The sequence below is a fragment of the Euprymna scolopes genome, chromosome 46, assembly GCF_053919585.1.
Source record: "Euprymna scolopes isolate OS-2025 chromosome 46, ASM5391958v1, whole genome shotgun sequence".
NCBI classification, from domain to species: Eukaryota; Metazoa; Mollusca; class Cephalopoda; order Sepiida; family Sepiolidae; genus Euprymna; species Euprymna scolopes.
In genome coordinates, this window is record NC_136527.1 from 128,239,009 (window position 1) to 128,262,945 (window position 23,937).

The window sequence follows — 23,937 nt, forward strand, 5'->3', positions numbered from 1 at the left end:
GATCTCATGCCCCTCGCATTTAAACTAGCTAGGTTTAAGTTTGTTACCATGATTTCCCTAACTAGTAGTATTCGTTGAAAGCGGGTCTAAAATCCTCGGGCGTTAGAACGCCGAAGGACTGACCGATGCTGCCAGTTAGCAACTCTGTTGTGAACTGACCTCCTCGGACCAGTCCCCCCACGTCCAAGGGAAAGGTTATTTTTAAGGCTCTATAAAGGGACGGGTGAACGTAAATGGGGAGCCTCCCTTCACATTTTACAGCAATTTGCATCAAAGACGGGTGTTCGTCGTCGACTATTTTCAGCCCCGGAAAAGCCAGCTTAGCCTCGGCAACCATTCTCCATAGCGCCTTCACTCTGGCACCCTTCTCCTTTCTTAAGAATGTGATCAGCATTAGTGCCTCACGGAAGTTGGTTGGCCTCTCCACCTCCTTTCCATCCACCTCGGTGAGTTTCTCCAATTTCTTCTCGTTCTTCTTTTGACCTGCACTGAGGTCTACTGGTCCTTGACTTGCGTCCACCTCACAAATCCTTTCCCCGGGTAAGAAGGGGCGCTTCCGTGTCCGCTCGGTCCGGACCAGGGCTACCAGGGTGGTGGTGGTGATGGTCTCTTGCTCTTCTGTTCTGCTTTCTTCCGAAGCCTTGGCTTCCATGTCTTCCGAAGTCCCGGCTTCTAAGGTCTCCTCGCGGGTAAGAAGGGGCGCTTCCGCGTCCGCTCGGTCCAGACCAGGGCTACCAGGGTGGTGGTGGTGATGGTCTCTTGCTCTTCTGTTCTGCTTTCTTCCGAAGCCTCGGCTTCCATGTCTTCCGAAGTCCCGGCTTCTAAGGTCTCCTCGCGGGTAAGAAGGGGCACTTCCGCGTCTGCTCGGTCTGGACCAGGGCTACCAGGGTGGTGGTGGTGATGGTCTCTTGCTCTTCTGTTCTGCTTTCTTCCGAAGCCTCGGCTTCCATGTCTTCCGAAGTCCCGGCTTCTAAGGTCTCCTCGCTGGTAGTAGGAGTAGAAGTATGCGGAGGGGGAGGGGTGTTCTGCTCATCCATGGGGTCTGAAGGTTGGGCAGGGTTTTCTTGGTCTTCTTTCACTTTTTTGCTTGTAGCTGTTGGGCTTCTTTCTTTCGTCTTTCTTTCTTCCTCCTCTTCTTCTGATTCGGAGGGCAACTTCCGCTTCACTCCTGATTTCTCTTCTTTTGTGTTTTGGACTTTTGGCTTTTCCGGGGCTGCTGACTTTTGCTTTCCCTTTTTAGGGAGGGGGAAGGGAAAAAGGGGACCAGCTCCCGAGAGGTGGGAAATGGGAGCTGTTGGTTGTCTCCGCTGTTGGTGTGACTACTTTTTCTCCCACTTTCACCAGGGGCACCACTGTCGGTGGGGGTACTGGAACTTTCTTTGGGCAAAATTTTGCCATATGTCCTGGCATCCTGCAGTTCCAACAGTGTGGCCTCCTGCCCTCGACGATTATGGACATTGTCCATTTTTCCCATGTTAGTTGGGCGGGGATTACGTCAAAGCCTGCCCTGTTGACTCTCATCTTCAACCTGTAGTCGCCAGTCATGATGTTCTTGGGGCCACGTGCTGCATTTACTGCTTCTACGTCCCCGTATTGAGGCAAAATGGCTCCAACTTGCTCCTCTTCAAAGCACCAGGGGACTAATAATATGGTCACAGTCGTCCGCCTTTTTTCCAGATATTCTGGTTTGCGTCTGACTCCTTTCCATATCGTGTCGCTTTTGGAAACCTTGATTGCATCTTCTTCTGTGGGGAGCAAAATATCCCACATTGCGTAACTTCTGTATGTTGCCGGGATATTTGACTCGACTAACAGGTTTATCATCTTATCTTTGTTGAGTCCTGTACGGCCCTTCTCCTGAGGCTTTCAAGCTTCCCGGGAACTGGCCTGATCTCGTTGCCGTCTGTTAGGAACCTGTACTTCTCTTGGAAAAGTCTTCTGTAGGCATCTGGGCTTCTCTGCTCTTTCGGGCCCCAGCGGCTTGTCTTCTTTGGACTCTTTTCCGGACTCTGCTGTTTTGGTCCCCAGCTATTTCTCGTTTCTGGGCTCTTTTCCGGACTCCGCTGCTCTGGTCCCCAGTGACTTGTCTTCTCTGGACTCGTTTCTGGGCCCTTTTCAGAACTCTGCTCTGTCTTTTCTTCCTGGGTTGCAGGTTGCCATACGACAACAGCACTGGGATTCCACCGGGTGTGGCATCCCTCAACAACGGCACTGGAGCGTCACCAAATGTGGTGTCCCCACTTCTCAGCACCGGATATGACGCTCTCGTAGCAGTCCCTACACCAGGGGCGTCCCCCATGGTGACAGAGGTAGAGGCCAGCCTCCTCTAGTTGTTGGCTCAGTGCTCTTTCCAGACCCGCCGATTCGGAAGCCAGGGGGACCTTCGCCTAAAGAGGCACGTCAGTCGTCCCCAGTCCTGCCAGCTGCTTAAGTCGGATCAGACACTGAGCAAAAGAAAAAAAGACCCTTAAACTTATCCAAAATGGTCAAGAGGGTAAAACACCCTGCCTTGCTGGTCTTCAGAAAAGTCAAGTGAGAACAGATGGTATTTATTTGCTCTCCCACTGAGCAAATTAGGCACAAGGCCGTTTTTAATGTGAGGTAAAAACCAGCTCCCCTAAAAGGGGTCACTCTGGTTACCAAAAATAATAATTGTCCCAGTATAGAGGGTTTCCCCTCCATTGACTGGTACAAATTATCTTAAGTGCAGTATCTGCCGGAACAGATACTACACTTTGATCTCCTCCAAGATGCCAACTAAGGGCGGGTATTTATTTGCTTCCCCACTTTTTAATGTGGAGATAGGGGGAAGGGGGAGGGAAAGGGGATCCAGCTCCCGAGAGGTGGGAAGTGGGAGCTGGATTAGAAACTGTTGCCCCTTCAGTGACCAAGGTCAGATATGTGGGGTTAGGGTTAGGGTTAGGGTTAGGGTTATGGTCTTTACTAGTCATAGCTGGTCTGTGCTAGTCATAGCTTTGCAGCATCTGCCGGAACAGATGGTATTTATTTGCGGAACAGATACTACACTTTGATCCCGGCCAAAAGGTCGGGCTATGCCAACTAAGGGCGGAGGTAATCAAGATAGTATTTATTTGCTTCCCCACTGAACAAATTAGGCACAAGGCCGTTTTTTAATGTGGAGAGAGAGGGAGGGGGGAGGGAAAGGGGGATCCAGCTCCCGAGAGGTGGGAAATGGGAGCTGGATAGTAACTGTGGTCGTAGGGTGATCCCTACCTTGACCAAGTTCAGATATGTGGGGTTACTCCCACATATTGTCTTTGCTAGTCATAGCTGGTTTTTGCTAGTCATAGCTAGTCATAGCTTGCAGTATCTGCCGGAACAGATGGTATTTATTTGCTCCCCCACCGAGCAAATTAGGCACAAGGCCAATTTTTAATGTGAGGAGTGAAGGGAGGGGGAAGGGAAAAAGGGGACCAGCTCCCGAGAGGTGGGAAATGGGAGCTGGTTAAAGGTCAGGGATGTGGGGTTGCCCCCACATCTGGTCTTTGCTAGTTATAGCTAGTCATAGCTAGTCATAGCTTGCAGTATCTGTCGGAACAGATGGTATTTATTTGCTCCCCCACCGAGCAAATTAGGCACAAGGCCGATTTTTAATGTAAGGAGTGAAGGGAGGGGGAAGGGAAAAAGTCATAGCTTGCAGTATCTGTCGGAACAGATACTACACTTTGAGATATTAAATCTTTTATTCATGTTAACAAATACAGAAAAAATCAACGATGAACAAAAGACTTAGGCACATGGCCAACTCAAAAGGGGGGATTTTGGGGGTCGTTGGTCATCCTTGTCACTCCAGAACTAAACAAAGTCAAAAGTTTCTCCCAGCTAGTATCTTCTTTCACCATAATACCGCATTCACCCTTTCATATTGGGGGACGTCCTACTTAACTCCCAATTTTTAAAACATTTTTTATTGACGTGTAAAAACAAAAAAGATAACAATAAAATGGTGCAATAATTCATTTGTGTCGAGGGCGGGGGAAGAAAAAACAAAAGGTGGTTAGTAGGACCCTCCCAACCCTGTCTAATTGATAGACTGCCCATTCCACTAGGTTTGTAAAAGGAACCTCGCTTCTGCGGGTCAGATACTACACTTTGAGATATTAAATCTTTTATTCATGTTAAAAAATACAGTCAAAATTAACGATGAACAAAAAACTTAGGCACATGGCCAACTCAAAAGGGGGGATTTTGGGGGTCGTTGGTCATCCTTGATACTACACTTTGATCTCCTCCAAGATGCCAACTAAGGGCGGGGGTAGCCGGGGTACTCGTAACTTTTTTGGCCGAGAGGCGCTTTCTTTGTGGAGACAGGTGACGTCACTCTCGGAAAATGAATAAATGAAGGTCATTAATTCCAGACGAAATTTTTACAAGTCAAACTTAGTTTAGAAGTTTGAGAGTTGTATTTAAACTCATTCCGTCTGAAACAAAAAAACAATCATTTAGCTTTTAATCGTAAAAGATTAATTTTTATGTGTATTTCCTTTAACAGTAGGTCAGCTGGCCTTGCCTTTTAGGTGTGGCTATTCGTCCATTCTCCTTTCTTTTCTTCTGTCGCTCAATGCTAGAAATGACGTGTGCTTATTTTTATTGTATACTAGCAGGGCTACCCGGCGTTGCTCGGGACCGTATAAACAAGGAAAAAACAAAAGCAGATATTGAACATATGTTTTATTCTTAGGGGAGAGGAATCTTTCATCTCAAGTTTTAGCGTTACAAACAAACATTTGTCTTTTATATATATAGATAATGACAGGTTTTTTGGGGGCCCCCCTCGAAGATAACTGATCAGTTGACCAACTTCTAGTGGTCCGTTTGACATGAAATTTCGATATTTGTCATCCGGTTGATGGGGCTTCGATATGATACCAAATTTGTCAAGTTTGGTTCCGTCTTTCAAAAGTTTTAGCATTACAAACAAACATACATACATACACACAGACGTTTGGCTTTTATATATATAGATAAAACGGGGGAGTGGGGGAAGGTAGTTTTTCTTGCCCCCACGACAATCAAATTTCGAATCTGTAGACTAAAAATTGACAGAGTTGTTTCGTAGGGAATGTACACACACACACACACACACACACACACACACACACACACACACACACACACACGTTCACTTTTATAGATATCTAGATATATAGATGTGTGTTTTTGTGTGTGTGTGTGTGTGTGTGTGTATTACAATAGAAAAATGTGTGCATGAAAATAATATGGTTAAGCTTAAACATGGAAAAGTAAAGGACTAGTTGTTAAAACTGGAAAAGAAAAGGACAAGATATTCTAGTAAAAAATATAATAAATTTAAAACTTAAAAAATTGCAGCATTAAGGGTATTTATTTGCCCCCACCAAGAAAATTAGGCCCAAGGCCGATTTTTACTGTGAGGAGTGCAGGGGAAATGGGGACCAACTCCCCGGGGAGTAGGGGAGCTGGATAGTGACAATTGGTATGAAGGGTTGCCCCTACATTGACCAAGGTCTTATATGTGGGATTGCCCCGACATATGGTCTTTGCTTGCAGTATCTGCCGGAACAGATACTACACTTTGATCTTGGCCAAAAGGCCAAGCAGCATTAAGAATTGATTATATAATGTTAAATTAAATCCAAATAAAAAAAATTTAATGCTGGAATTTTTTTTAACTTTGACCCCAATTTTGACCCCTTAACATTTATTGTTTAGGTTTCAAAATAAAATGCTTGACATATGTCCAAGTTACCTCTAAAATTTCAAGTGTTTAGATCCAAAATTGGCGGAGGAGTTTGGTATAATCTGCAAAGGTCAACTCTTTAAACTTTGACCTCTTGCCAGCCAAATTTTTACCGCAAACCCTATTAAAATGCGTGCCGTGTGGCTGAATACTCATTATGTATCAATTTCAAATGTTTAGACTCAAAATTGGCTGAGTAGTTCGCTAGACACCGCAAGGGTAAAATCTTTTGAATTTTTTTCAAAGCTCAACTGGCCGAAAATTGAATAAAACGATCTCAATAGCCCTTATGTCAAATCTTGACAGAATTATTTGCTAGGGAAATGTACACAGACAGACACACAGCGACATTTTCATTTTTATAGATAGATAGAGGTAAATATGTATATATATAAATATATAAGTTTCGTGGTTCAATTTTAAATTCTGAAAAAACAACATATAGAGACATATATTCGATTTAATAATTTGCTCTATTCTTAAATATTGAGCTTTTCCTTTTTTGGCTAGGATCTCCTTAAAAGTATTACTTCAAGTACTATCTATCAGAAGTTTTCATCATAATTCTATCAGTGTCTTATCTCGCTTTTTTTTTTTACATGGAGTTCACCATTTATCAAGGCCCAATGGCCACTCGGGGATAAGGGTTATTGTGTGTACAGTAATCAATGGGATAGTGTAGTAATAGTATTGGAGAATTGATAAAATGTCATTACTTAAGGGGGCGGTTCATCAGGAATTTTTTTGTGTTGGACTTGAAGACATCCAGGTTGAAGTCGGGAGGGAAACAGGCAAGCGGAACAGAGTGTCACAGGGGTGCAGTTCTAAGAAAGAAACTTTTTTCATGGAATCTACGTTTTGATTTAGGAACAGATAAGGAGTGGGGAAGATTATTGACGGTAGTTTCAGCTAGTCAGATGTTTTTTGAAAAAAATTGGCGAGGGGGGACCAGAGAATGGAGCTCAGACGAGCACCTGCCATGGAAATAACGATAAAACAAAGACAGGCTCGCTACATTTCTTCTGTGGGAGAGAGGTTGCAGGGAAGAGAAAAGGGCATCCCCCACCAAGCCACGAAGTCTATTTTGTACTCTGTCAAGGCAGGATAGGTTGTTTTTAGCAGCTCCTGCCCAGATATGGCAGCAGTATTCCATCCTTGGAAGTACTTGGCTTTTATATAGATAGAAAATTGCATCAGTAGTGAGATATCTTCTGGAGCGGTAGAAGGATCCCACTATCTTTCCAGCGACCTTGGCAACAGACTTGATGTACGTGTTCCATTTAAGATCAGGAGTAAAGCTCAAACCCAGAAGTCTTCCGCCTAAACTGATCTATATAAAAAACCAAATACCCCAACTTACCTCAAACTCCTCCCTAAAATCTATAAGTATGGCAACCTAGGACCACTATCCCAAGCTCGTGTGCGTTTTATTATTGCGTACATGTGTATGTCCATATTTTACGACGTGTCACACTGTATATCTGTATGTATATGCGTGCGTAGATATCGGTGCGTATGTGGGATTAGGTGTGTATCGTTACAAATGTATGTATGAGTGCATGTATGTGTGCATGTATATGTGGGTGCATGCATGCGTGTGGAAATGTGTATCTGTAAGTGTGTATGTATATGCGTGTGTGTGCGTCGGTGCTAACGTGCTAATTTTTAAATGAAAATATTGCATCGATGCACCTAGAAATGAGTTTATGTTTATATCTATGTATACTCGTATCTACGTTTAACGAAAGTATTACGTATATATATCCACGAATGAATTTAGATTTACTTTTTTCTTTTTTTTTGAAGATTGTAATGCTGGGTATGAGGCAGCCAAACCAGCTGCTAACATTGCCCTGCTTTTTATTGAAACCAACCGAGAGCTCTTTTTAGTATCCTCGCTGTTCCCTTAAGTGCAATTGTCTGGGGAAAACAATATACTTTCGTCTGTGTGTGTGTGTGTGTGTGTGTGTGTGTGTGTGTGTGTGTGTGTGTGTGTGTGTGTGTGTGTGTGTGTTTGGGTCATTAATGGGCGAAAAATATACTTTCATTTTTTTTTTTTTTTTTTTTTCTTCTTCCTTTGAAGATTGTAATGCCGGGTACGGGGCAGCCAAAGCAGCTGCCAACATTTCCCAGCTTTTTATTGAAACCAACCGAGAGCTCTTTTTAGTATCCTCGCTGTTCCCTTAAGTGCAATTGTCTGGATCTCTCTGGTATGATTGATATCTCTCTAAGTTTCCAGTTTCTTTTCATATCATACATGAGACCTTGGTATTTGGTCTGTTTCTCTCTTTCAGCTCTGTTAAGACCTCCATCATTAGGAACACTCACTTCAATCAAGGTTGCAACTCTCTCTGACTTATTCCATATGACTATGTCAGGTTTCACAGCAGCATTTTCAAGGTAGGTGGCTGTAAGGATTACATGGTCGTAATGTATGGTATATAAGTCATTTCCAACTGTTCTTTCAGGTTGATGTTCCCAGGATATCAGATGACCAACACTTTCCAATTCTGTATGGCAGAACCTGCATTTATTGTCATTACTGATCCCTGCCATCTTCTTGAATGCATTGGTCATCAATCCCTTTTCTTTTTGTTCTTTCTTTCTTTCAGCTGCCAACATTGCCCCGCTTTTTTATTGAAACCAACCAAGAGCTTTTTTTAGTATCCTCGTTGTTCCCTTAAGTGCAATTTTCTGGATCTCTCTTGCACTTGGTTCACCAGGAATATTAGTTAGGTAGGACTTCAGGTTCTTCTTCATAAGCCCTGTGGCACCTATGATAAGTGGTATGATTGATATCTCCTTAAGATTCCAAATACGGCAAATATTTCTTTCTTTTTTCTTTTCCGTTGATTTAAGCCTAAATGTTTTCCTCCCAAAATTACTGAAATCGCCATTAAATGACCTGAAAAATGTTGATATGCTGTAAAACAAATAAACCAAACCAAACAATATGACTAAATATTTAGACACATAGAACTTGAAGCATAACCCCCCCCCCAAAAAAAAGTGAGCGTATTTGAAATTGAAAATAGGTCGATATGCCGTGAAGCGTATCAGTTAAGATACGTGTCGGCAAGAAAACATCGAACCGTTTAAAATAAACTGTATTAATCTTCCCGTTTGGCAGTCGACTAAATTGTTTGGGATTGACTCATTAAGGGGGAAAACAATATACTTTCGTCTGTGTGTGTGTGTGTGTGTGTGTGTGTGTGTGTGTGTGTGTGTGTGTGTGTGTGTGTGTGTGTGTTTTGGAGTCATTAATGGGCGAAAAATATGCTTTCATTTTTTGCTTGTTTGTTTTTTTAATTTTCTTCCTTTGAAGATTGTAATGCTGGGTATGAGGCAGCCAAACCAGCTACCAACATTACCCTGCTTTTTATTGAAACCAACCAAGAGCTCTTTTTAGTATCCTCCTCGTTCCCTTAAGTGCAATTGTCTGGATCTCTTTTGCACTTGGTTCACCAGGAATATTAGTTAGGTAGGACTTCAGGTTCTTCTTCATAAGCTCTGTGGCACCTATGATAAGTGGTATGATTGATATCTCCCTAAGATTCCAGTTTCTTTTCATATCATACATGAGACCTTGATATTTGGTCTGTTTCTCCCTTTCAGCTCTGTTAAGACCTCCATCGTTAGGGACGATCACTTCAACCAAGGTTGCTACTCTCTCTGACTTATTCCATATAACTATGTCAGGTTTCACAGCAGCATTTTCAAGGTAGGTAGCTGTAGGGATTACATGGTCGTAATGTATGGTATAGAAGTCATTTCCAACTTGGATGTACTTGGCTTTTATACAGATAAAGAATTGCATCAGTAGTGAGATATCTTCTGGAGCGGTAGAAGGATCCCACCATTTTCCCAGTGTCCCTGGCAACAGATGCATTAAAAGTGACCAGCCACCTCTTCCCCCCTTGTACCACGTGCTCAAGATCAGCAGAGAGAGAATTAGAGAGAACTTTGTCATTTACGGCCTTTGATGTATTGCCATAGATGGTCGTGTCATCAGCATAGATGTCAACGAATGATTTAAGTATGTGTTTTGGGAGATCATTGATGTAGATCAGGAAGAGAGTTGGGCCCAGGATGGACCCCTGGGGGACTTCAGCATTAATACTGTGGGCCTCTGATTTCTGCCCATCAACCACTACTCTTATGAACCTATCAGAGAGAAATGATTTAATGATTGAGAAAACATTTCCAGTAATACCGTAGCTGGAAATCTTGTGAAGTAGACCTTTATGCCATACCTTGTCAAAGGCCTTCGATATGTTGAGCAATTGCCCTGGAAAGAAAACCTTTGTCAAGAGATTCACTAATCCTGTGTGATATAACCGTTAGCACATCTGCTGTAGATCTTGCAGACCGGAAACCATATTGCATGTCACTAAGAAGGTTGTTTCTGTTGAAGTGGTTGACTACTTCTTTATTTGATATGGATTCCAACAACTTACTCATGACACACAGGAGATTTATTGGTCTGTACTGAGAGGGAGATGACTTATCACCTGAATTCTTAAATACAGGGCATACTGATGACGTTTTCAAGGGTGTTGGAAAGCACTTCTCCTTAAGGCAACGCTTAAAGTTTTGTAAGTATGGGGGCAAGTTCTGGTTGGAGCTTTTTCAGCACTATAACTGGAATGCCATCAGGGCCAGTTGCTTTTTTTTTTTTTTTTTACAAGGGTGTCACCACTTATCAAGGCCCAGAGGCCACTCAAGGATAAGGGTTAATAGGTATACATTAGTCATTGTGATTTTAGCATAGTAAACAGTGGGAATTTTGAAACTTGGATTACTTAGGGGGACGATTCAATTAGAACTTGTTCACATTGGACTTGTTCTTTTTTTTTTTTTCATAGGTATCAACTCATTATCAAGGTCAAAGAGGCAACTCAAGGATAAGGGTTAAAGAGTGTACAGTAGAAATTGGACAATATAATAATCATTAGTAATGAAAATTTGTTAAATTTGATAACTTATATGGAACGGCTCATCAAGAACTTATTTACGTTAGACTTGAAGATAACCATATTGTAGTCAGCTGGAAAGCAGGAAAACGGAAGACAATTCCACAGGCGTGCAGTTCTAATAAAAAAGCTTTGTTCATGGAATCTACGTTTAGGTTTAGGCACAGATAAAGAGTGGGGGGAATTATTGATAGTGTTTTCAGCTAGACGAGTGTTTCTTGTGAAAGTTTTGCGAGGGGGGACCATAGATTGAAGCTCAGTCGAACACTTTCCATGAAAATAACGATACATCAGAGACAAACTCGCAACATCTCTTCTGTGAGATAGAGGTTGCAAGGAAGAGAAAAGGACATCTCCTACGAGGCTACGAAGTCTATTTTGAACTCTATCAAGGCAGGCCAAGTCCTTTCTAGCAACTCCTGCCCAGATGTGGCAACAGTATTCCATCCTTGGACGTACCTGGCTCTTATATAGATAGAGAATTGCATCAGCAGTGAGATATCTACTGGAATCAAGGTTCTTGATTAGCTTGGCGACCTCACGCACAGATATTTGTATGTTGCATAGCGTGCTGTCTGTTATAGGAGGAAATACGGGGAGTTGATAGTCATTATTGCATAGGGTAGAATTAGCTGCAAAGTTAAAAACTTTTTAAACAGAGGTAGGTCAGATATGAATGTACAGAAGCCATAGAGTATGAGTGGAGAGGTACATTTTTATCTTAACTGCTACAACAGAGTGGTCAGAGGATCCCAGAGGAGATAGAACGGAACATGAACACAGCTCAGGGGAAGTTGTGAGGAAAAGGACTAGAAGGCTTGCATATTGACAGGGTGTATCGGTGGGTTCGTGAACAATCTGAGTGAGGTCATAGGCAATGGCAAAATCATGACAAAACCTCCCCTCGTCATCGGTTTTATTTGAGTGAGTCAGGCATTCCACATTATGGAGATTTAAGTCACCGCAAATGTGAATGTTAGCCGAAGGATGAGCAGACAGGATGTGGTCAATTTTCTCAGATATGCTCTTAAAGATAGTAACCCCACTGTTGTGCGGGCGATAGACGGCAAATATAAATGCAGTGGTGTAAGCTAGTGCAACCCGAAAGCACATATAAGGTAAATTAGGGTCTTCTCTGGAAATATCCCTACCACATGGAAAGCCATCTTTGATGTAGGCACATATTCCATGCCCATGGCGATCTTGGGGGTCAAATTTAGATGTTAAGTTGGAGTATCCTTTAATTATGAATTCGTCTAGAGAAGTGGTTGGCCCTATGCCAGTTTAACTTAGAAAGAATATGGTTTCGTCTCCTGTAATTGTGTTTCAACCTCTGGAAGGTTGGAACGTAGACCCCTGATGTTGGAGAAGGAGACCTGGTAGTAGGGGTCTACGTTGGTGGATGGGGTTCTAGGTTTATTCGTGTTTCTTTTTTGGAGATTTGTCATGATTGAGGTTTTGGGGTTTGTGGAGCAGGTCAGTAGATTTGGTTGGAGCAGGACAGAGAGGGAAAATAAGAGAGAAAAAGACAAGAATTTTTTTTTTTGTGGCACATGATAAGGTAAAGCCGTAACAATTACCCACTAGTATGGCATCGAGAGGCCCTAGCAGAAACTACTGCATGGTCCAGAATCCATTCACGAAATGGCAATACAACAACCCCGGTACTTTGCACCTGCTAATAGGACAGCCTCCTTAGTGGTTAATCCAAGGTTAGGGTCCCTGACTATCAGGCGGGTAATGTAAGCCCAGATGAAACGTTTACCTCCAGCACCCTTACTAGTGACATGACCACAAGGATAGACATAGAAACAGAAAATTTCCGACATATCAGTCTACTGGTTACAAAGTACTACCGACTTGGAAATCAGCTTTTTCTTCACCCTTTGTCAGAAAAATCACTCATTGGAAACTGAAGGACAAAAAAGGAGAAGCAAAAGTTACGGGAGCTGCCGATAACACACCCGCATGCATTATCCATTAAAAAAACAAAAATAAATAAATAAATAAACTAAAATAAAAAATTAAAAAATAAATAAAAAAAATTTAAAAAAAAATAAATAAAAAAATAAAAAAATGAATAAAAAAAATAAAAATAAATAAATAAAAAAATAAATAAGAAAACAAAATAAATAAATAAACTAAAATAAAAAAATAAAAATAAAAAAATAAAAAAAAAAATTAAAAAAAATAAAAAAATAAAAAATAAATAAAAAAAATAAACAAATAAATAAAATAAATAAAAAATAAATAAAAAAATTAAAAAAAATAAAAATAAATAAATAAAAAACATAAAAAAATTAATAAAAAAAATAAAAAAATAGATAAAAAAAATAAAAAAAAATAAAAAAAATAAAAAATAAATTAAAACAATAAATAAAAAGATAAAATAAATAAATAAAAAAAATTAAAAAAATAAAAAAAGGTGAGAAGGACTTATTAATATCTACTTAGTATAAGTCCTTTACCCATTCATGGCTTAGGATAGTACTTGAAGATAGTCTCCCCTCTCATGTTAATGCATGGATACTTTTTGTCAAAGCCAAAATCCACTCAAGGATAAAGGTTAACGTAATGGATAAATTGCCAGTTGAATGATGAATAATGTTATGAAAGGATTGAAAATGATGAATGGAATGAACACAATTTGATAACTTGTGCGGCCGGTTAATGACACACATCCGGCTTTGACTCCTAATATTTTTACAAATCTGACCAAATCTCCATCTCTGGAAAAATGGCGTCCGTGGCTTTTTAAGGTGTGGTCTTGGAATCGCACGAGATCACACAGCCCACCACACACATATATGCAAATGAACTGGTGAGGAGCAGAGACAACTGGAAGTTGACAAAGTTGTGAGGGGGAAATACAGTGACGAATTCTATCCGTGAACTTTTTTTTTTTTAAAGCTGTCCAACATATGCCAACATATAAAACCAAATATGATATGATGATGATGATGCATGTCAATATAATCTACCCTTCCCACACACACATACACACGCTTTTTTTTATTTAGATTGTCTGTCGATTCCTTTGGAAATTAAAACATCTGACGAGCGCCATAATAAATATGCTATAATGGAACTTTTATCAAATTGAAAAAGTTTGGCTATTTTTAACTCGTTTAAAAAGCTGGTTAAAAAGATGGTTTAGGGTATTGTATTAACTTTAGCTAGAAGTAATGCATACTTTAGAAGAAGAATAAAATAAATGAATAAAAAATACAAAAAAGCCGGTTGTTTTTGAGTTCAAATATAATTTGGGAAATGTTCAGTTTTTGGGAGACTTTCTTTTTTTTTTTTTCGTTTTAAATACAAGAAAAAATATTGGTTAATAAGATTGGATAACAAAACAAATAAAAATATCTACGTAAAAGTTATACATTTAGTAGTCCGGCGAGGTTAGCACCATGGTAGAGGTTTAGGCTTCTTATCACGAGGTGCCGATTTCGAATCTCGCTAAATTCAGCCACTCTGATGAGTCGTGGACGACGAAACACATGTCGGTGGATAATTATCTTTTAAAAATAAATTATATATATATATAGAAAGAGTGAGAAAAAGAGAGAGAGTGAGAGAGAATATATTGCTCTGTAATAACATTGAGCTTCTTAAATAAGGATTGGTATATATTATAAGAAAATATATTTCTACAGAAATATATATATATATATATATATACATATATATATATATATATATATATTACCACACTGATATCAAAGACATTCACTTCGAATTTTACCATGCAATCTGGATGTGAATTTTTATATCTTTTTTTTTTTTTTTTTTTACAGTGATCACCACTTATCAAGGCCCGGAAGCCACTCAGGGATAAGAGTTATTGCAAGTACATTACGTTAGTATGGAGACCTGATGAAGTGTTTACTTAAGGGGGCGGTTCATTAGGAATTTGTTAACGTTGGACTTGAACACATCAAAGTTGTAGTCCAGTGGGAAGCAGGCAGACGGAACAGAGTTCCACAGACGTGCAGTTCTAAGAAAGAAGCTTTGTTCATGGAATCCGCGTTTTGATTTAGGCACAGATATAGAGTGGGGGAAATTTTTCACAGTGGATTCAGCTAGACGGGTGTTTTTCGTGAAAGATTGGCGAGGGGGGACCAGAGATTGGAGCTCAGACGAGCACCTGCCATGGAAATAACGATAAAACAAGGATAGGCTCGCAACGTCTCTTCTGTGGGAGAGAGGTTGCAAGGTAGAGAAAAGGGCATCCCTCACTAAGCCACGAAGTCTATTTTGTACTCTGTCAAGGCAGGATAGGCTGTTTTTAGCAGCTCCTGCCCAGATATGGCAACAGTATTCCATCCTTGGACGTACTTGGCTTTTATATAGATAGAGAATTGCATCAGTAGTGAGATATCTTCTGGAGCGGTAGAAGGATCCCACCATCTTTCCAGCGACCTTGGCAACAGACCTGATGTACGTGTTCCATTTCAAATCAGGAGTAAAGGACAAACCCAGAAGCTTGTCAAAACACGGGGCCTCACTCAGACGAGAGCCATCCATCACAATTGATGCCAGATGGGGATCAGAGCGTTGATGATATAAGGATAGGAGTTTGGTTTTGGATGCATTAAAGGTAACCAGCCACATCTTCCCCCAATGAACCACGCGCTCGAGATCAGAGGAGAGAGAATCAGAGAGAACTTTGTCATTTACAGCCTTTGATGTGTTGCCATAAATGGTCGTGTCATCAGCATAGATGTCAACGAATGATTTAAGTATTTGTTTAGGGTGATCATTGATGTAGATCAGGAAGAGAGTTGGGCCCAGGATTAACTTCCCTTATTCTATGACATTTAAACAACTTTTAATTGTGATTTTCCATGTCTCACTGACTTTAGCAAATAAGGTGTAAACCATTATCACTATTTGCTAATATTTTCTCCTCTGAAGAGATGGTAGACATCGAAATCCTATAGGATAAGGAGTTATAATATTTCAAATGTATTCTTTGTCTTACACGGAATAATAAAAAAAATTCCACAAGTTTAGAGCGTGTGTCGTGCATTTGCATGGGAATATTATATATATATATATATTTATACTCCACATACAGTACGGTTTCGTTGTATCACAACTCATCAGTGTGGCTAGACAAACACCTTTCCCCAGCCGTGGATTGAACCTACAACTGTTGCATTGACAGTCGGCAGCTCTCACCATTCGGCTACGAATCAGTGCCGTAAATATTTCTCCTAGAGTGTGTATTAAATTCACATACCCCCGTCACACAGTACTCGAACCATCAGTTTGTTTACAAACAAATTAATAGTGGGCTTCGCTTAATCGCTCTTAAATACGCGTCGGGTGAAAATATATTTACAAAGTGCTCAACCCAAAGAGGGGGGGAGGCTTTAATTGTCATCCACATACAGTACTGTTTCGTTGTATCACAACTCATCAGTGCGGCTAGACAAACACCTTTCCCCAGCCGTGGATTGAACCATACAACCGTTGCACTGACAGTCGGCAGCTCTCACCATTCGGCTACAAATCAGTGCCGTAAATATTTCTCCTAGAGTGGGTATTAAATTCCTTCCCCCCCCCCGTCGCACAGTGCGTCAGCTTGTTTACAAACAAATTAATAGTGGGCTTCGCTATATATATATATTTTGTGTACAGAAAGTTGTTAGTTGAGACAGATCATTGGTACCGTCGGTTTCAAGCCCGATAATAAGGCCCGTTTAAGGTATCCTTATCAAGCTCTCTTCAGCCAATATTCGTCTGAAGAGAGCTTGATAAGGATACCTTAAACGGGCCTTATTATCGGGCTTGAAACCGACGGTACCAATGATCTGTCTCAACTAACAACTTTCTGTACACAAAATATAAATACGCTCTTACATTTTCGATTTTCCTTTTAATTGAGCACTCTGCTGGAATTCTTTTTCCCCCCAAAAAATTAATCATATATATATATATATATATATATATATATATATATATATATATAGCAAATTATAAAATATATATGGCCTATGTATTGAGCACTGTTGAAGTAAATACTTAAAGTTTACGCAGAGCGAGAGAGAGAGAGAGAGAGAGAGAGAGAGAGAGAGAGAGAGAGAGAATATATTGCTCTGTAATTGAGCTCCTTAAATTAGGATTGGTATATATTATAATAAAATATCTTTCTACAGACATATATATATATATATATATATATATATATATATATATATATATATATATATGTATGTATGTATGTATGTATATATATATATATATATATATATATATATGTATGTATGTATGTATGTATATATATATATATATATATATATATATATATATATATATATATATATATATTACATAAATGTGCGACACGCACACTAAACTTGTGGAATTTACGGTTAAACTTACAAAATTTCAGGTAATTATGATATGAACGTAAAAACCTGTTGGTCCACTGGCTGTTAAACGTTTTTGTTCAAACAGGTAGTGAATAAACAAATAAATAAATAAATAAATAAAAATATTAAAAAAAAGACACGGAAATAAAATAAAAGAAAAAGCAAATTAAAAACACACACACAAAAAACAAAAAAAACAAAACAAAAAAACTTTAATAAATATCTACACCCAGGAAAGTTGGCTAGATAATGATGGATTTCCTTTTGCCAGTGTTGATTCTGTCTTTGACTGCGGCCTGCTCCGTGTGGCTCCTCTTTCATCGGCGGAAGGGGAAAAAACTCCCCGTCCTTGTCGATGGATTCGTCGACCCCAGATTCGGCAAAGTTGCCCAAACTTTTAGGTAAGTCATTTTGATAAATTGTCAGATTAGGTCCACCTCCACAATTTTCTTTTAAATGACGACTTTATAAGTTTTCGACTATGCTGAATACGAATATCGCATTGAAATTTTGCAGAAATGATTAGTTATCGAGAAATAAAAAGCTGTATACGTGTTGACTTTGACTTTCCATGTCTCACTGACTTTAGCAAATAGGGTGCATACCTTTTTTTTTTTTTTTTTTTTTTTACACAGTGATCACCACTTATCAAGGCCCGGAAGCCACTCAGGGATAAGGGTTATTGCAAGTACATTACGTTAGTGTGGAGATTTGATGAAGTGTTTAATTAAGGGGGCGGTTCATTAGGAATTTGTTAACATTAGACTTGAAGACATCCAAGTTGTAGTCCGGAGGGAAGCAGGCAGATATAAAATATTTGCTAATATTTTCTCTCCTCTGATGAGATGGTAGACATCGAAACCCTATAGGTTAAGGAGATTAATTTTCTAAAGCATTCTTTGTCTTGCTTAGAATAATAAAAATTCTTTGATATGAAACTCAACCACTTCATCTCATTTCAATGAGAGTTTTTTAAAATTCATTGAATTAAAATTTGATATATATATATATATATATATATATATATATATATATATATATATATATATATAAAGAGATGTAAAATATATATTTATATATAAAGAGATGTAAAAAACAACAATACACTCAACGCCATATTTTGTCACATCATGGAAAACGACCACCAGTTTGATTTTAACAAAGCAACTTTCCTTAAACACATACATAACAGATCCACACGACGTTTAATTGAGTCAGCTATAATCTCCCATTCCAGCAATATAATTAAGCAAAGAAAAGGTTTTTTCCACGTTGCTCCCTTTCTGTCGAAAATAATTACTAAAGAAAACAACTTAGACACCGGTTAAACGCGATACAAAAAAAAAAAAAAAAAATCGTAATTTCACTTAATTTTATTTTTATTTTACTTATTTACTGTATTTTATCATTATCTATTTTTAGACTCCATTTTATCACCTCCTATTCTTATTTTTAGATACCATCTTTTAAGTTACTGCGCTATTTTATCCCAATTCAATTATTTCTAATTTAAAAAAAAAAAAAAAGATTCTTTCGTAATCTCGTGTCATTTTATTTATTTAATCTATCACCGCTATATTTCCAAACACAATTTTTTTTTTTAATCTCTACGACATTTTATCTTTTAGACGTAATCCACTACACTAATTTACTCTAATTTATTTATTTATTTATTTATTTTTTCTCTCATAAAATGTATATACATGTACATATGACATCTATTTACATAAGGAAAACACGCTGCTCTCCCCCATCATTATATATAGCCCCAATCCTCCGACTATCTCGTCAATGACCATCCCTCTTGAAGAAGCCCGCATAAATCGGGCTAAACGTTGAGTATCCAGGTCCTCCCACCTCCATTTTATTTCATATATATATATATATATATATATATATATATATATATATATATATATATATATATTCTTCAGAATAGTTTTTATTTAACAATCAGTTGTTATGGAAACATGAGATTGTAAGGTTTACAAAATATTACTGGCAGTAATATTCTATAAGTTATCCCATCTAAACAAGAATTGCTTGATATGCAAGATAGAGCAAATAAATTAAATTGTAATTCAATGAATAAAAAAAAACTCTCATTGAAATGAAATGAAGTGGTTGAGTTTCATATCAAAGAATTTTTATTATTCTAAGCAAGACAAAGAATACTTTAGAAAATTAATCTCCTTAACCTATAGGGTTTCGATGTCTACCATCTCATCAGAGGAGAGAAAATATTAGCAAATACTTATAAAGGTATGCACCCTATTTGCTAAAGTTCTTATAAAGGTATAAAAGCACTTGCCCGATTCGGATATCTACACAGCTATGCGGATTACCCAACATATAACTTGGACCTTATTACCAAACGGATGTAAAGAACGCATAACATGGATTTTACCAAGCAAGCTGGATCTAAAAAAATTCTTATTTAGATGGGATAACTTATAGAATATTACTGCCAGTAATATTTTGTAAACCTTATAATCACAGGTTTCCATACCAATTGATTGTTAAAAAAACTATTCTGAAGTAAAAAGTGAAAGTGTCCGTGTATCTGTGTATCTGTGTGTCTGTGTACATTTCCCTACGCAATAACTCTGTCAATTTTTAGTCTACAGACTCGAAATTTGATATACAGGTTACTGAGATTTGGGAAAATCGATGTGATCAGTTTTTGGCCAGAAATTTGGAGATTAAGAGGTCAAAGTTCAACGATTTGACCTTTGAGAACTCTACCAAACTCCTCCCACAATTTTTACTATAATAATTAAATACCTACAGACACTAGTGTTTCATCCTTTCGGGAATCTTCAGTGTCACGATTAATATCATTCGAACGATTTAAACCCGACAACACGAGGCATCTCTGGCTCGATTAGCAGAGACCGTATCCATTTGGCTACCATTGGGAATTATGACCCCTTAAATTTTATTGTTTTGGGCTCAAATCAAGTTATTACGTTAGATCCATGTCCAAGGAACCTATATCTAAAATTTCAAGTTCGTAGACCCAAAATTGTGGGAGGAGTTTGGTAGAGTTCTCAAAGGTATATCGTTGAACTTTGACCCCTTAATCTCCAAATTTCTGGCCAAAAACCGATCAAAAAAGTTTTAAAAGTTTTAATTGAAATTTTCAGACAGTCTATCCTTAGAGTCAAGGAATCTTTTTATATAACATCTTCGTGCGGTTAACCCCTAGCAAAAGAAACCCCAAATGGGCGTGAGCGTTTGTGTATGTCCACGAAAGGCTTTTTGCGTCTGTTAGATTCCGCGAGAAGTTTTCCTACACTTTCCAGATCCTAATATCTCACATTCGCAAATGGACATTGTCTCTATCTTTTTTTTGATTGCGTTAAACGAAATTCCCACTTTACTTAATCTACCTCTATATATCTTCCAGTTGAAAGACGTCGTCAGGTCTCGTAATGTGGGCTCTATTTAGTTAGGTTTATTTGAATGCATACGTGACACAAATGCGATAAAAGTTCTTGGTGAAATTTCCATCCATTCATAGTCAACTTTTTGTAACGAGGAGTTCTTCTGGCCCCACGCTCAACCTTCCCAGAAGGTACATACAGCACCTAGCCTTCCCAAATGGCCACCCATCTGTTACTGGCCAGGCTAAACATTGCTTAACTTCTGTGATCTGGCGAGAACCGATGTGTCAACGTGATTGTGCCGTACTTTGGTGAAGTCCAAGGATGGAGTACTGCTGCCACATCTGGGCAGGAGCTGCTAAAAACAGCCTATCCTGCCTTGACAGAGTACAAAATAGACTTGTGGCTTAGTGGGGATGCTCTTTTCTCTTCCCTGTCTTTGTTTAATCGTTATTTCCATAGCAAGTGCTCGTCTGAGCTCCAATCTCTAGTCCCCCCCTCGCAAATCTTTCATGATAAACACCCGTCTAGCTGAAACCGCAGTCAGTAATTTTCCCCACTCTTCATCTGTGCGTGAATCAAAATGTAGATTCCATGAACAAAGATTCTTTCTAAGAACTCTCTTCCGTTTGCCTGTTTCCCACCTGACTACAACCTGGATGTCTTCAAGTCCAACATAAACAAATTCCTGATAAACTGACCCCTTAAGTAAGACACTTTATCAAATCTCTAATACTAATGATTACTACAATACTATCGAGTGGCTTTTGAGCCTTGATAAGTGGTGACCTCCATATAAAAAAAAACTTCCAATCGTTGTTGAAAATTCCAACTAACTAATCGGTCCCACTTTATCAACTAAGCTCCAACCCCTGTCTCATCACCGCAATGTTGCATCACTGTGCCTTTTTTACAAATATTTTAATGGAATGTGTTCTGATGAACTTGTTGCACTTGTACCCCCTCGACGTACATATCCCCGACAAACCCGTTTAGCAATAAGATCTCACCCGTTCACTGCTATCTCTAAATGCCAGAACGCATTCTATTCTTTTTTTTTTTTTTTTTTTTTTTTTTTTATTACATTTTCACCCCAAACAAGGCAAATTGCCACTTTGGTGTAGGGGGCTACTATCAGGGGCAACAACTACTGGGGTACTATGTAGGGATTTGGGCAGCAAGGTGTCGGTTCACGTTACACTTGAACTTCTGCACGTCAGTACTGTTGGGGAAGCAGGGACCTGGAATGGAATTCCAGAGTCTTGCGGTTCTGGGGAAGAAACTATTGGAGTAAAAAGATCTTTTACATCTAGGGACCTCTACAGTGTGGGGGTGGGATCTAGTAGCCTGTCGGGTTTGTCGAGGGTGCTCGCGTCGTGGGGGCACAAGTGATTGCAGTTCATCAGAGCATTCACCACTAAAATACTTGTAGAACAGGCAGAGGGATGCAACATTTCGTCGATGGGACAGAGGCTGAAGCTTAGATGCCAGTTCAGGGCCTATCAAATTTGCGACTCTCTTTTGAACCTTGTCAAGGAGCGAGAGACTAGTAGCAGATGCACCAGCCCAGATGTGGCAGCAATACTCCATACATGGGCGAATGGTGGCCTTATAGAGGTACAGGATACTTTCAGGTGTTAGTAGTTTTCTAGCACGGTAGAGAGAGCCCACCTTTCTTGCAGCGGCCCTGGCAATGCCTTCAATGTAATTGTTCCAACTCATGTTTCCTGTGAACGTTAGGCCAAGGAGTTTGAAAGATGGACTCTCAGATAAAGAGTCGTTGGCCATTGCTATTGGTGGTAGAGAGGGTTTCTTGTAATTATTGAAGGAAACTAGTTTAGTCTTGGCAGCATTGAACGCGACCAACCACTTTTGTCCCCATTCCACTACAGATTGGAGGTCTTCCTCTAGTGTTTCTGCCATTTCTTTAGAAATGTGTTCATTCGTCTTCCTGTCGTGTCTGCCATAGAGTGTAGTGTCATCAGCATATATACCCATCTCAGAGGCAATGTTGTCGGGGAGGTCATTTATGAATATCAGGAACAATAGAGGTCCAAGGATAGAACCCTGGGGCACTCCCGCATTTATATCATATTGTTTAGATGTGCGACCGTCGAGGACTACCTGGATTTTTCTCTTATCTAAGAAGGATTTAATTATGTTAAGTATTCTACCAGTGATACCGTATGATCTGATTTTCCTGAGGAGACCCTCATGCCATACCCTGTCAAAAGCCTTAGATATATCTAGAGCTACCGCTCTGCCTTCCCCCGCTTTGTCCAGTGATTGGTATATACGTTCAGAGATCACGGTGAGGATGTCTGCTGTGGAACGGGCTTGTCTAAATCCATATTGTTTGTCAGTCAGTAGTTTAGCATCTGTAAGATGATGGATTAGAGCGTGGTTAATTATGGTCTCAAATATTTTGGCAAAAAGTGGAAGGAGGCTAATGGGGCGATAATTTGATGGGTCTGTCCTTTCACCAGAATTCTTGAATACTGGTACAACAGAAGCAGTTTTCCAACAGCCCGGAAAGTAAGCTTCATTAAGACATTTGTTGTAGAGTTTGGAGAGAACTGGAGCTACTTCGGCTGAGCACTTTTTTAATAGCACAGCTGGGATAAGATCGGGTCCACATGCTTTTGAGGTGTCAAGGTTTTTTATGATAGCATGCACCTGAGCAGGGGTGGTTTTCAGATCGTCTAGTGTGGCGTCTGTCCGCATAGGAAAGTCAGGTAGGGGGTGGTTGGAAGGGTCCAGTGTGGAGTTTGAGGCAAACCGACTGGCAAGCATGTTAGCCTTGTCGGTTGCTGAGGAGACAACCTCGTGATTGTTGGTTAGTGGGGGAATTGTCGATTGCCCATTATTTACTACACTGTTGTAGATTTTCCAGAAGTCTCGAGTTCCTAGTTTTTGTGCTTCGATGCGCTTTTTAGTGGTTTCCGTAAATTCTCTCTTAGCTGTCGCTATTTCTTTCTTAACGTTATTTCTAGCTTCTATATACTTCAGTCTGTTTGAACTGGACTTATGTCGGTTAAACCTACGGTATGCATGCTGCTTTTGAGTAATGGCAGTTGCACAAGTCGACGTAAACCATTGGGGAGAGTGGGGCTTACTATAAAATTTCCGCATGGGAACATGCGCTTCGATTGCAGTTTTGAACCAGTCAGTGGTCTCGTTTGCACACTGTTCAGCAGGGAGAGAGAAAATATTTTTCCATGGAGCATCTCTAATTAGTTCCCTGATGGCTTCCCAGTCAGCCTTATTATAATATCTCGTTGTTTTGAGCACTGGCTCTTCAGTTTTGGGTCTAGAGTTTAGGGCGATTTCAACCATTATCACTGCATGATCAGCGTTCCCGAGTGGGCTGTGGGCCTTCGCTATGCAGTCATCGGGAACTGTGGTCAAAAACAGATCTAGAAGTGATGCGTGTTGTTCTTCCTGGTCAGGGAAAC

General features: G+C 39.6%; 2 protein-coding genes across 4 annotated transcripts in view; one reads left to right on the forward strand and one right to left on the reverse strand.

Annotated features, from left to right (window-relative positions):
* LOC145271258 (beta-lactamase domain-containing protein 2-like) overlaps positions 1-23,937 on the reverse strand; it is a 376,845-nt gene that overhangs the window by 63,735 nt on the left and 289,173 nt on the right. The window lies entirely within an intron of this gene.
* The window catches only part of LOC145271259 (beta-lactamase domain-containing protein 2-like), a 158,579-nt gene continuing 151,919 nt past the window's right edge, over positions 17,278-23,937 (forward strand). Inside the window, exon 1 of the mRNA XM_080126820.1 lies at positions 17,278-17,497. Within this exon, the coding sequence (XP_079982946.1) occupies positions 17,346-17,497 (152 nt within the window). The 5' untranslated portion in view covers positions 17,278-17,345. The remainder of the gene's footprint in view (positions 17,498-23,937) is intronic.